We start from the raw sequence: 15,000 nt of genomic DNA, 5'->3' as shown, positions 1-15,000 counted from the left end.
AACATGGTGGTGGCAGCATCATGGTTTGGGCCTGCTTTTCTTCAGCAGGGACAGGGAAGATGGTTAAAATTGATGGGAAGATGGATGGAGCCAAATACAGGACCATTCTGGAAGAAAACCTGATGGAGTCTGCAAAAGACCTGAGACTGGGACGGAGATTTGTCTTCCAACAAGACAATGATCCAAAACATAAAGCAAAATCTACAATGGAATGGTTCACAAATAAACCTATCCAGGTGTTAGAATGGCCAAGTCAAAGTCCGAGACCTGAATCCAATCGAGAATCTGTGGAAAGAACTGAAAACTGCTGTTCACAAACGCTCTCCATCCAACCTCACTGAGCTCGAGCTGTTTTGCAAGGAGGAATGGGCAAAAATGTCAGTCTCTCGATGTGCAAAACTGATAGAGACACACCCTAGCGACTTACAGCTGTAATCGCAGCAAAAGGTGGCGCTACAAAGTATTAACTTAAGGGGGCTGAATAATTTTGCGCACTATATCACGTTTTTTATTTGTTTAAAAGGTTTGAAATATCCAATAAATTTCGTTCCACTTCATGATTGTGTCCCACTTGTTGTTGATTCTTCACAAAAAATTACAGTTTTATATCTTTATGTTTGAAGCCTGAAATGTGGCAAAAGGTCGAAAAGGTCAAGGGGGCCGAATACTTTCGCAAGGCACTGTAGATGAAATAATGACGCAGTCTGCAAGGGTTCTGGTCTGTAGTGACTTGTTGTATTGTTTTATTATTGTTGTAATATTCAGCAGCAGGATGTCGACCACATCCCAGAAACACCGGGACTTTGTGGGCGAGCCGATGGGCGACAAAGAGGTGACGGCGCTGTCGGGAATCGGAGAGATTCTGGGGAAGAAGCTGGAGCAGCAGGGCTTCGACAAGGTAGACACTACGCTAAACTACACTAAAACTATACTAAACTACACTAAACCTATACTAAACTATGCTAAACTACACTAAAAATATACTAAACTACACTAAAAATATACTAAACTACACTAAAACTATACTAAACTACGCTAAAACTATACTAAACTACGCTAAACTACACTAAAACTACACTAACACTATACTACACTACGCTAAACTACACAAACTATACTAAAACTATGCTAAAACTACGCTAAACTACGCTAAACTACACTAAAACTACACTAAAACTACACTAAACTACACAAACTACACTAAAACTACACTAAAACTACACTAAACTACACTAAACTACACTAAAACTACACTAAAACTATACTAAACTATGCTAAACTACACTAAACTACGCTAAACTATACTAAACTATACTAAACTACGCTAAACTACACTAAACTATACTAAACTATATAAACTACACTAACACTATACTACACTACGCTAAACTACACAAACTATACTAAAACTATGCTAAAACTACACTAAACTATACTAAAACTATACTAAAATACACAAACTATACTAAAACTATGCTAAAACTACGCTAAACTACGCTAAAACTATACTAAACTACGCTAAACTAATCTAAAACTATACTAAACTAAAACTATGCTAAACTACACTAAAACTACTAAACTACGCTAAACTACACAAACTATACTAAACTTCACTAAACTACACTTAATCAGCCTGACAAGCCAGCCCCACATCAAGATGTTGAGGTCTGGGAACTCCCCATTGGTCAGGGCTCAATCTGAGGGGCGGGATAAACGGTTGTCTTTCAAATTCCCTCTGCACCAATAGGATAGCGCAACAACCAATCAGAGCAACGCTAGCTGATAGATTAAACTTTAAACTCTGAACACATCTTCCTTTTTTTAAGAATGACTTCAGAGCCGTTCTTTGTTCTTTTCTCAAAGAAAAGCTGAACTCCAAGTCTTCAGAAGACCATAAGCCCCGCCCACCGGCTCTATACACGATGTGATTGGCCCGACCAGAGTTTGGTTTTTCCAGCTCGTAAGCCAATGGAGAGTTGCTAGACTGACCCTGGCTGCAGACTACATTAGCTGCCACTAGGGGGGTCTAAATTTCTAGGCTAACACTTAATAACACACATATTCAAACTACACTTATAGCAGGGCTGTCAAACTCAACTTCCCAGAGGGCCACACTGGAAAATAAGAATCACATCTAGGGCCAGACATGTTTAGTTTATTGATATGCTTTTATTTAATCGAAAAAGTAAAATATATTTGACTTTGTTATTGCATGTGTCATATGGTCTTCTCACTTAAAGTTTGGTCGACATAAAGTCCTAAAGAAGTCAGGAGAAAGTTCCTCAGCCACTTTAGGCTAGATGGAGCCGGTTACCTCCAGGATCTGTGCTAAGCTAGGCTAGATGGAGCCGGTTACCTCCCGGATCTGTGCTAAGCTAGGCTAGATGGAGCCTGTTACCTCCAGGATCTGTGCTAAGCTAGGCTAGATGGAGCCGGTTACCTCCAGGATCTGTGTTAAGCTAGGCTAGGCTAGATGGAGCCAGTTATCTCCAGGATCTGTGCTAAGCTAGGCTAGATGGAGCCGGCTACCTCCAGGATCTGTGCTAAGCTAGGCTAGATGGAGCCGGTTAACTCCAGGATCTGTGCTAAGCTAGGCTAGCGGTGGGTGTATCAGACAGAGTTAGGACAGGATGAGAAGGGTATGTATGGACTCATCTAACTCGTGTATTTCTGTGTGTATATCACGCAGTACTTCGTGTATTTCCGTGTGTATATCACGCAGTACTTCGTGTATTTCCGTGTGTATATCACGCAGTACTTCGTGTATTTCCGTGTGTTTCAGGCCTACGTGGTTCTGGGTCAGTTCCTGCTGCTGAAGAAAGACACCGAGATGTTCACCGATTGGCTGAAAGACGCCAGCGGCGCCAACTCTCGCCAGGCGGGAACCTGCGCTCAGTGTCTGAAGGAGTGGTGCGACGCCTTCCTCTGAGACTCCTCCTCTTCCTCTTCCTGTTCCTCCCCGGCTCGCTCACTTCCTGTCTCTGAAGCGCCTATCCGAGCAGGTCACCGCTGTCTTACCGGCGGCTGGGAAGCGTCTCCGGTGGACTTTTGGCGGCTTCCTGCGCGTTTCTCTTTCGGGGAACGTTTCCACGAAGCTTTCTGTGTGTTTGTCTGCGGAGGGTTTGGTGTGTTCAGGGTCTGTGGGAACTTTTACGCTTGTGACACATTAAACTAACGTCTGAGCATTATTCTGGCGTCCGTGTGGAAACTTTCCTTCTCAGAACGCTTCACTTTAAGGATGTTTTTAGAGCAGAGGTCTTCGACGTTTTTTAGGCCAAGGACCCCTTAACTCCGGGATCTCCAACAGGGGGTCTGGGACCCCTAGGGGGTCCTCAGAGTCAATGGAGGGGGGCCTCCAAATTATTAATTTCTAAAGTAAAAAAAGTCTTAACATGAATCCAACATATTATTAGCAAATATAAATCTCCACTGCTTACTGGCCTATAGCCAAGGTAGCCACCAAGGTAGCCACCAAGGTAGCCACCAAGGTAGCCACCAAGGTAGTCCCTAAGGTAGTCCCTAAGGTAGCCACTAAGGTAGCCACTAAGGTAGCCACTAAGGTAGCCACTAAGGTAGCCTCTAAGGTAGCCCCTAAGGTAGCCACTAAGGTAGCCTCTAAGGTAGTCCCTAAGGTAGCCACTAAGGTAGCCACTAAGGTAGTCCCTAAAGTAGCCACTAAGGTAGCCACTAAGGTAGCCACTAAGGTAGTCCCTAAAGTAGCCACTAAGGTAGCCACTAAGGTAGCCACTAAGGTAGCCACTAAGGTAGTCCCTAAAGTAGTCCCTAAGGTGGCCACTAAGGTAGTCCCTAAGGTGGCCACTAAGGTAGTCCCTAAAGTGGCCACTAAGGTAGTCCCTAAAGTAGCCACTAAGGTGGCCACTAAGGTGGCCACTAAGGTGGCCCCTAAGGTGGCCCCTAAGGTGGCCCCTAAGGTAGCCCCTAAGGTGGCCACTAAGGTGGCCACTAAGGTAGCCTCTAAGGTAGCCACCAAGGTAGCCACTAAAGTGGCCACCAAGGTAGCCACTAAAGTGGCCACCAAGGTAGCCTCTAAGGTGGCCACTAAGGTAGTCCCTAAAGTAGCCACCAAGGTAGTCACTAAGGTAGCCACCAAGGTAGCCACTAAGGTAGCCACCAAGGTGGCCACTAAGGTAGCCACTAAGGTGGTCCCCTAAGGTAGCCACTAAGGTAGCCACTAAGGTAGCCACTAAAGTAGCCACTAAGGTAGCCTCTAAGGTAGCCACTAAGGTAGCCACTAAGGTAGACACAAAGGTAGCCATCCACAGATGTGATTTGCCACATGCATGTTTAACAATAAAACATGATTTTATGCATGCCAACAATAATTAGGCTATTTTATTAGCTAAGTATTCTATGCAAAAAAAAGCATGTATAAAGGCGTTAGGCCTTCCTACCTGTTATCTCAGGCCCAGTTTATTATGCAACTTCATTTTATACAATATATGTAGTAGGGGGGGGGTCCCTGCTCCAGCTCTCTTTCAGTTAAGGCTGGGGTCTTCAACGTTTTTTAAGCCAAGTCAAAGTGTCAAAAATGTTTTTAAAAAAAGTGAAATAAAAGGTTGAAAAAAGTGACCTAAATTCTAGTTTTTATTTAGCGTTTTTTGCTGCCTTTTTTTAAAGATTTTTTGCCGTTTTAGTAAAAGATTTAGTAAAAAAAGGGAAATAAAATTTTGGAAAAAAGTGACCTAAATGATGTTTTCTTTTAAATGACAAAAACTTGCGAAGAAAGTGACAAAAACATCAAAGAAAATGGCGAAAAAAGTGATTTAAATGACGAAAATTGTAAAAAAAAAAAACACCATCTTTGCCTGTATTACTGCATGTCTCATATAGTCTTCTCTTTTACAGTCTGGTCCACATAAAGTCCTAAAAAGCGCCCTAAAGGTCAGAAAAAGTGACAAAAACTAGGTCAGCCAAAATGTATCAGGAACCTAAATTCCCGGGCCAGATCAAAATCAGCGAGGGGCCAGATTTGGCCCTCGGGCCTCGAGTTTGACACCTGGTTTATTATAATAATACATAATGTCTTAGCTGATTTTATTTAGTTGTAACTACAGCTGTCAGATGAATGTAATCTAATATTACTAATGTAGTGGAGTAAACAGTACAAGATAGTCACACAGAAAGAAGCCGAACATGGGATTACTCAAAGTACAAGTACCTCAAATACCAGTACTTACGTTCACACACACACACACACACACACACACACACACACACACACACACACACACACACACAGACACACACACAAACACACACACACACACAGAGACACATACAGACACACAGACGCACACACACACATACAGACACATGCACACACATACAGACATGCACACACACACATACATACAGAGACACACATACAGACACACATACAGACGCATTACACACACATACACACACACATGCACACATACAGACACACACACACACACACACACACACACACACAGAGACACATACAGACACACAGACAGCACACACACACATACAGACACATGCACACACATACAGACATGCACACACACACATACATACAGACACACAACAACATACATTGAACACATACAGAACACAGAGATTTCTCGTTAATGCAATTATCTAATCAACCAATCACATGGCAGCTGCTTCAATGCATTTAGGGGTGTGGTCCAGGTCTAGACCATCTCCTGAACTCCAAACTGAATGTCAGAATGGGAAAGAAAGGTGATCTAAGCTGCTCTGAGCGTGGCCTGGTTGTTGGTGCCAGACGGGCTGGTCTGCTCAGTTACTGGGATTCTCACCCACAACCATTTCTAGGGTTTACAAAGAATGGTCTGAAGAAGTAAAAACATCCAGTATGCTGCAGTCCTGGGGGGCCACAATGCCTTGTTGATGCTAGAGGTCAGAGGAGAATGGGCCGACTGATTCCAGCTGATAGAAGATCAACTTTGACTCAAATAACCACTCGTTACAACCGAGGAATGCAGCAAAGCATTTGTGAAGCCACAACACGCACAACCTTGAGGGGGATGGGCTACACCAGCAGAAGACCCCCCCAGGTACCACTCATCTCCACTAACAATAGGAACATGAGGCTACACCAGCAGAAGACCCCCCCCAGGTACCACTCATCTCCACTAACAATAGGAACATGAGGCTACACCAGCAGAAGACCCCCCCGGGTACCACTCATCTCCACTAACAATAGGAACATGAGGCTACACCAGCAGAAGACCCCCCCCAGGTACCACTCATCTCCACTAACAATAGGAACATGAGGCTACACCAGCAGAAGACCCCCCCAGGTACCACTCAACTCCACTACCAATAGGAACATGAGGCTACACCAGCAGAAGACCCCCCCGGGTACCACTCATCTCCACTACCAATAGGAACATGAGGCTACACCAGCAGAAGACCCCCCCAGGTACCACTCATCTCCTCTAACAATAGGAACATGAGGCTACACCAGCAGAAGACCCCCCAGGTACCACTCATCTCCACTAACAATAGGAACATGAGGCTACACCAGCAGAAGACCCCCCAGGTACCACTCATCTCCACTAACAATAGGAACATGAGGCTACACCAGCAGAAGACCCCCAGGTACCACTCATCTCCACTACCAATAGGAACATGAGGCTACACCAGCAGAAGACCCCCCAGGTACCACTCATCTCCCTAACAATAGGAACATGAGGCTACACCAGCAGAAGACCCCCAGGTACCACTCATCTCCACTAACAATAGGAACATGAGGCTACACCAGCAGAAGACCCCCAGGTACCACTCATCTCCACTAACAATAGGAACATGAGGCTACACCAGCAGAAGACCCCCCGGTACCACTCATCTCCACTAACAATAGGAACATGAGGCTACACCAGCAGAAGACCCCCAGGTAACCACTCATCTCCACTAACAATAGGAATATGAGGCTACACCAGCAGGAGACCCCCCAGGTACCACTCATCTCCACTAACAATAGGAACATGAGGCTACACCAGCAGAAGACCCCCCAGGTACCACTCATCTCCACTAACAATAGGAACATGAGGCTACACCAGCAGAAGACCCCCAGGTACCACTCCTATCTCCCACAATAGGAACATGAGGCTACACCAGCAGAAGACCCCCAGGTACCACTCATCTCCTCTACAATAGGAACATGAGGCTACACCAGCAGAAGACCCAGGTACCACTCATCTCCCTAACAATAGGAACATGAGGCTACACCAGCAGAAGACCCCCAGGTACCACTCATCTCCTCTAACAATTGGGAACATGAGGCTACACCAGCAGAAGACCCCCCCGGGTACCACTCATCTCCTCTAACAATAGGAACATGAGGCTACACCAGCAGAAGACCCCCCCGGGTACCACTCATCTCCACTAACAATAGGAACATGAGGCTACACCAGCAGAAGACCCCCCAGGTACCACTCATCTCCACTAACAATAGGAACATGAGGCTACACCAGCAGAAGACCCCCCAGGTACCACTCATCTCCTACTAATAATAGAACATGAGGCTACACCAGCAGAAGACCCCCAGGTACCACTCATCTCCACTAACAATAGGAACATGAGGCTACACCAGCAGAAGACCCCCCGGTACCCTATCATAATAGGAACATGAGGCTACACCAGAAGACCCCCCAGGTACCACTCATCTCCTCTAACAATAGGAACATGAGGCTACACCAGCAGAAGACCCCCCGGCACTCATCTCCACTAACAATAGGAACATGAGGCTACACCAGCAGAAGACCCCCCAGGTACCACTCATTCTCCACTAACAATAGGAACATGAGGCTACACCAGCAGAAGACCCCCCAGGTACCACTCATCTCCACTAACAATAGGAACATGAGGCTACACCAGGAGAAAACCCCCAGGTACCACTCATCTCCATACAATAGGAACATGAGGCTACACCAGCAGAAGACCCCCCAGGTACCACTCATCTCCCTTAACAATAGGAACATGAGGCTACACCAGCAGAAGACCCCCCAGGTACCACTCATCTCCCTAACAATAGGAACATGAGGCTACACCAGCAGAAGACCCCCCAGGTACCACTCATCTCCACTAACAATAGGAACATGAGGCACCACCAGCAGAAGACCCCCCAGGTACCACTCATCTCCACTAACAATAGGAACATGAGGCTACACCAGCAGAAGACCCCCCAGGTACCCTCATCTCCACTAACAATAGGAACATGAGGCTACACCAGCAGAAGACCCCCCAGGTACCACTCATCTCCACTAACAAATAGGAACATGAGGCTACACCAGCAGAAGACCCCCCAGGTACCAAAAAAAAACCTCATCTCCACTAACAATAGGAACATGAGGCTACACCAGCAGAAGACCCCCCAGGTACCACTCATCTCCACTAACAATAGGAACATGAGGCTACACCAGCAGAAGACCCCCCGGTACCACTCATTTCCACTACCAATAGGAACATGAGGCTACACCAGCAGAAGACCCCCAGGTACCACTCATCTCCTCTAACAATAGGAACATGAGGCTACACCAGCAGAAGACCCCCCCAGGTACCACTCATCTCCTCTAACAATAGGAACATGAGGCTACACCAGCAGAAGACCCCCCAGGTACCACTCATCATCCTCTAACAATAGGAACATGAGGCTACACCAGCAGAAGACCCCCCAGGTACCACTCATCTCCTCTAACAATAGGAACATGAGGCTACACCAGCAGAAGACCCCCAGGTACCACTCATCTCCACTAACAATAGGAACATGAGGCTACACCAGCAGAAGACCCCCCCGGTACCACTCATCTCCACTAACAATAGGAACATGAGGCTACACCAGCAGAAGACCCCCCAGGTACCACTCATCTCCACTAACAATAGGAACATGAGGCTACACCAGCAGAAGACCCCCCCGGGTACCACTCATCTCCTCTAACAATAGGAACATGAGGCTACACCAGCAGAAGACCCCCCAGGTACCACTCATCTCCTCTAACAATAGGAACATGAGGCTACACCAGCAGAAGACCCCCCCAGGTACCACTCATCTCCTCTAACAATAGGAACATGAGGCTACACCAGCAGAAGACCCCCCCGGGTACCACTCATCTCCACTAACAATAGGAACATGAGGCTACACCAGCAGAAGACCCCCAGGTACCACTCATCTCCACTAACAATAGGAACATGAGGCTACACCAGCAGAAGACCCCCCAGGTACCACTCATCTCCACTAACAATAGGAACATGAGGCTACACCAGCAGAAGACCCCCAGGTACCACTCATCTCCACTAACAATAGGAACATGAGGCTACACCAGCAGAAGACCCCCCAGGTACCACTAATCTCCACTACCAATAGGAACATGAGGCTACACCAGCAGAAGACCCCCCAGGTACCACTCATCTCCACTAACAATAGGAACATGAGGCTACACCAGCAGAAGACCCCCCCCAGGTACCACTCATCTCCCTACTAACAATAGGAACATGAGGCTACACCAGCAGAAGACCCCCAAGGTACCACTCATCTCCACTAACAATAGGAACATGAGGCTACACCACCAGAAGACCCCCCAGGTACCACTCATCTCCTCTAACAATAGGAACATGAGGCTACACCAGCAGAAGACCCCCCAGGTCACCACTCATCTCCCTAACAATAGGAACATGAGGCTACACCAGCAGAAGCCCCCAGGTACCACTCATCTCCACTACCAATAGGAACATGAGGCTACACCAGCAGAAGACCCCCAGGTACCACTCATCTCCACTAACAATAGGAACATGAGGCTACACCAGCAGAAGCCCCCCAGGTACCACTCATCTCCACTAACAATAGGAACATGAGGCTACACCAGCAGAAGACCCCCCGGGTACCACTCATCTCCCTAACAATAGGAACATGAGGCTACACCAGCAGAAGACCCCCCAGGTACCACTCATCTCCTCTAAACAATAGGAACATGAGGCTACACCAGCAGAAGACCCCCAGGTACCACTCATCTCCACTAACAATAGGAACATGAGGCTACACCAGCAGAAGACCCCCAGGTACCACTCATCTCCACTAACAATAGGAACATGAGGCTACACCAGCAGAAGACCCCCCCGGTACCACTCATCTCCACTACCAATAGGAACATGAGGCTACACCAGCAGAAGACCCCCCAGGTACCACTCATCTCCACTAACAATAGGAACATGAGGCTACACCAGCAGAAGACCCCCAGGTACCACTCATCTCCTCTAACAATAGGAACATGAGGCTACACCAGCAGAAGACCCCCAGGTACCACTCATCTCCACTAACAATAGGAACATGAGGCTACACCAGCAGAAGACCCCCCCAGGTACCACTCATCTCCACTAACAATAGGAACATGAGGCTACACCAGCAGAAGACCCCCAGGTACCACTCATCTCCACTAACAATAGGAACATGAGGCTACACCAGCAGAAGACCCCCCAGGTACCACTCATCTCCCCTAACAATAGGAACATGAGGCTACACCAGCAGAAGACCCCCAGGCACCACTCAACTCCACTACCAATAGGAACATGAGGCTACACCAGCAGAAGACCCCCCGGTACCACTCATCTCCACTAACAATAGGAACATGAGGCTACACCAGCAGAAGACCCCCCAGCACCACTCATCTCCACTAACAATAGGAACATGAGGCTACACCAGCAGAAGACCCCCCAGGTACCACTCATCTCCACCTAACAATAGGAACATGAGGCTACACCAGCAGAAGACCCCCAGGTACCACTCATCTCCATCTAACAATAGGAACATGAGGCTACACCAGCAGAAGACCCCCCAGGTACCACTCATCTCCATTAACAATAGGAACATGAGGCTACACCAGCAGAAGACCCCCAGGTACCACTCATCTCCTCTAACAATAGGAACATGAGGCTACACCAGCAGAAGACCCCCCAGGTACCACTCATCTCCACTAACAATAGGAACATGAGGCTACACCAGCAGAAGACCCCCAGGTACCACTCATCTCCACTAACAATAGGAACATGAGGCTACACCAGCAGAAGACCCCCAGGTACCACTCATCTCCTCTAACAATAGGAACATGAGGCTACACCAGCAGAAGACCCCCCCGGGTACCACTCATCTCCTCTAACAATAGGAACATGAGGCTACACCAGCAGAAGACCCCCCAGGTACCACTCATCTCCACTAACAATAGGAACATAAGGCTACACCAGCAGAAGACCCCCCAGGTACCACTCATCTCCTCTAACAATAGGAACATGAGGCTACACCAGCAGAAGACCCCCCCAGGTACCACTCATCTCCACTAACAATAGGAACATGAGGCTACACCAGCAGAAGACCCCCCAGGTACCACTCATCTCCTCTAACAATAGGAACATGAGGCTACACCAGCAGAAGACCCCCCCCAGGTACCACTCATCTCCTCTACCAATAGGAACATGAGGCTACAGTTTGCACGAGCTCACCAAAATTAGACAGTTGAAGACTGTAAAAATGTTGCCTGGTCTGATGAGTCTCGATTTCTGTTGAGACATTCAGATGGTAGAGTCAGAATTTGGTGTAAACAGAATGAGAACATGGATCCATCATGCCTGGTTACCACTGGGCAGGCTGCTGCTGGTGGGGGTGGGGGGGTGTAATGGTCTGGGGGGGGGGGATCCCTTTCTCCTTCAGAACTGCCTTAATTCTTGGTGTCATTGATCCAACAAGGTGCTGGAAGCATTCTCTAGAAATGTTGGTCCATACTGAGAGGAGAGGGTTAAACACAGTATTAGTATGGTGTTCTAATAATCCTTTAGGGGAGTGTACACACACACACACACACACACACACACACACACACACACACACACACACACACACACACACACACACACACACACACACACACACACACACACATATAGACACAGACACAGACATACACATATACAGACACACATATACAGACACAGACATACACACACACACATATAGACACACACACACACACACACACACACACATATACAGACACAGACATACACATATACAGACACAGACATACACATATACAGACACAGACATACACAGACACACATATATAGACACAGACATACACACACACATACACACATATACAGACACAGACATACATACAGACACAGACATACACATATACAGACACAGACATACACAGACACACATATATAGACACAGACACAGACATACACAGACACACATATACAGACACACACACACACACACACACACACACATATACAGACACAGACATACACATATACAGACACAGACATACACATATACAGACACAGACATACACAGACACACATATATAGACACAGACATACACACACACATACACACATATACAGACACAGACATACACACATACACAGACACACACATATACAGACACAGACATACACATACACACACATACACAGACACACATATACAGACACAGACATACACATATACAGACACAGACATACACATATACAGACACAGACACACACAGACACACATACACACATATACAGACACAGACACACATACACACATATACAGACACAGACATACACACACACACATACACACATATAAGACAGACACACACACATACACACATATACAGACACAGACATACACACCACATACACATTATACAGACACAGACTAACACACCACATACAATATACAGACACAGACATACACAGACACACATATATAGACACAGAATACAACACATACACACATATACAGACACAGACATACACACACAACACAGACACACATATACAGACACAGACAACATACAGACACAGACACACACATACAGACACAGAACACAGAACACATACACACATATACAGACACAGACACACACACATACACAGACACAACACACACACACATACACACATAACAACAGACATACACAGACACACATATACAGACACAGACATACACACACAATACACACATATACAGACACATAGACACACATATACAGACACACACATATACAGACATACACACACACCCAGACACACACTGAGAGACACACACACAGACACACATATACAGACAGGCACGCACACACATATACAGACACAGACATACACACACACACACACACTGAGAGACACACACACACACACACACACACGTTTGACCCATTCTCTAAAAGTTTCTATATCAGAAATTTGGGTTTCTTTCAACCACACTTTAAAACTAAATAACGTGGATGGTTCCCTACGACGCTCTTTACAAGTTAAATAAATGATCTCATCACTACTTTCACTGAGTTTGGGCGTTTTATTAAATTTTATATCATGTAAAGAAAAATGTATAAAAAAAACGTAGGAAAATATTGACAGAAACTTCAAAAAAAAGTGTCAAAACAGACAACACGAACAAACTTGAAAGGAGACGTCTGATTGGTCGAAAAGAGTTTTTATTTCACAAAACATTCACGTCTCGTTTTATTGCAGATTTTATTCCAGACACACAAAACATGTAAAATAATAAAAAAAACAATCAGCTGTCGATACCAACGCGACCAATCGGAGACCAGGATGCGGCGGCGCTTGCGGTTGCCGGGGAAACCCACCGAGTGTTTTCGGACACGGAAACGCGTGAAGAAGCTTCGGAGAGTTTCTGAAAGTCTTCAGTTTGAATATGACGCTAAAATAAGTTGAGAAAAATAAGTTAGAAATGAAGTGAAGTTCATCCCAAACGCTCTGGAACTCACATAGGCCCGATTCAGGGTTCCACTTCAGGGGGCTGAGGCTTTTTTTTGGGACATTTTAGGCGCCTTTTTCAAGGTTTTTTTTGAACAAAAGTTTTCTTTATTTAAAAAAACCAAAAACAAAACGTGATTTTGTCACCTTCTCAATTTTTTTTTGCCGTTTTTTTTACTGCCTTTTTCAAGGTTTTTTTGGGCATTTTTCTAGAATTTTTTTGCCACCTTTTTCAAGGTTTTTTTTAAACTGCCTTTTTCGGGGTTTTTTTGCCACCTTTTTCAAGTTTTTTGGGCATTTTTTGCTGCCTTTTTTGGACAATTTTAAAAAAAATGTTTTTGTCACTTTTTTTAAATACACGTAGACGTGTCCCGGGACCTCCCTACATAGTTAGAACCCAAAGTTACGACCTCAGAGAGTCCACGTTTCTTTCTCAGAGATTCAAACTGAATTATGAACGTCTCAGAGAGCAAAAAAAAAAAAACTAATTATATATATATATATATATATATATATATATATATATATATATATATAGTAAAAAAACATTTGGCACACATGAAATGTCAACAGATTCAACACAAAAACCTGCTGCTTTGATATAACTTTACTTTATAAATCAAAAAGAAGTAACATTAATATTACTATTATTATTATATATGTAACATTTAAATATAAAGTTGCTGCTGAACGAACTGGAGGTCAAGTTTGGAGTTATATTTGAGTGTTTCTGAGGCTCCATCTCCACCGCTACGTAGAGCAGGGGGAATGAGAGGGGGGACACCCAGAGCAGGGGAATGAGAGGGGGGAGACACCAGAGCAGGGGGAATGAGAGGGGGGAACACCAGAGCAGGGGGAATGAGAGGGGAAACACCAGAGCAGGGGGAATGAGAGGGGGAACACCAGAGCAGGGGAATGAGAGGGGGGAACACCAGAGCAGGGGGAATGAGAGGGGGAACACCAGAGCAGGGGGAATGAGAGGGGGAACACCAGAGCAGGGGAATGAGAGGGGAGACACCAGAGCAGGGGGAATGAGAGGGGAACACCAGAGCAGGGGAATGAGAGGGGAGACACCCGAGCAGGGGAATGAGAGGGGGGAACACCAGAGCAGGGGGAATGAGAGGGGGAGACACCAGAGCAGGGGGAATGAGAAGGGGGAACACCAGAGCAGGGGGAATGAGAGGGGGAACACCAGAGCAGGGGGAATGAGAGGGGGAA

The 15,000-nt window shown here is 46.0% G+C and overlaps 1 protein-coding gene across 3 annotated transcripts in view; it reads left to right on the top strand.

Moving 5' to 3' along the window:
• The window catches only part of LOC120547650 (barrier-to-autointegration factor-like protein), a 5,612-nt gene extending 2,424 nt beyond the window's left edge, over positions 1 to 3,188 (top strand). For 2 of the 3 annotated variants that reach the window (XM_039783179.1, XM_039783181.1), the window contains exons 2-3: positions 766 to 898; positions 2,783 to 3,188. In XM_039783179.1, the coding sequence (XP_039639113.1) occupies positions 773 to 898; positions 2,783 to 2,929 (273 nt within the window). In that variant the 5' untranslated portion in view covers positions 766 to 772 and the 3' untranslated portion in view covers positions 2,930 to 3,188. The remainder of the gene's footprint in view (positions 1 to 765; positions 899 to 2,782) is intronic. The other variant, XM_039783180.1, reaches the window with a different exon arrangement.
• The last annotated feature ends 11,812 nt before the right edge of the window (positions 3,189 to 15,000 follow it).

This window comes from Perca fluviatilis, chromosome 19 (genome assembly GCF_010015445.1).
Source record: "Perca fluviatilis chromosome 19, GENO_Pfluv_1.0, whole genome shotgun sequence".
In the NCBI taxonomy this organism is placed as follows: Eukaryota; Metazoa; Chordata; class Actinopteri; order Perciformes; family Percidae; genus Perca; species Perca fluviatilis.
The sequence above is the reverse complement of the archived record's forward strand: the minus strand, read 5'-3'. Positions and strand labels throughout refer to the sequence as shown.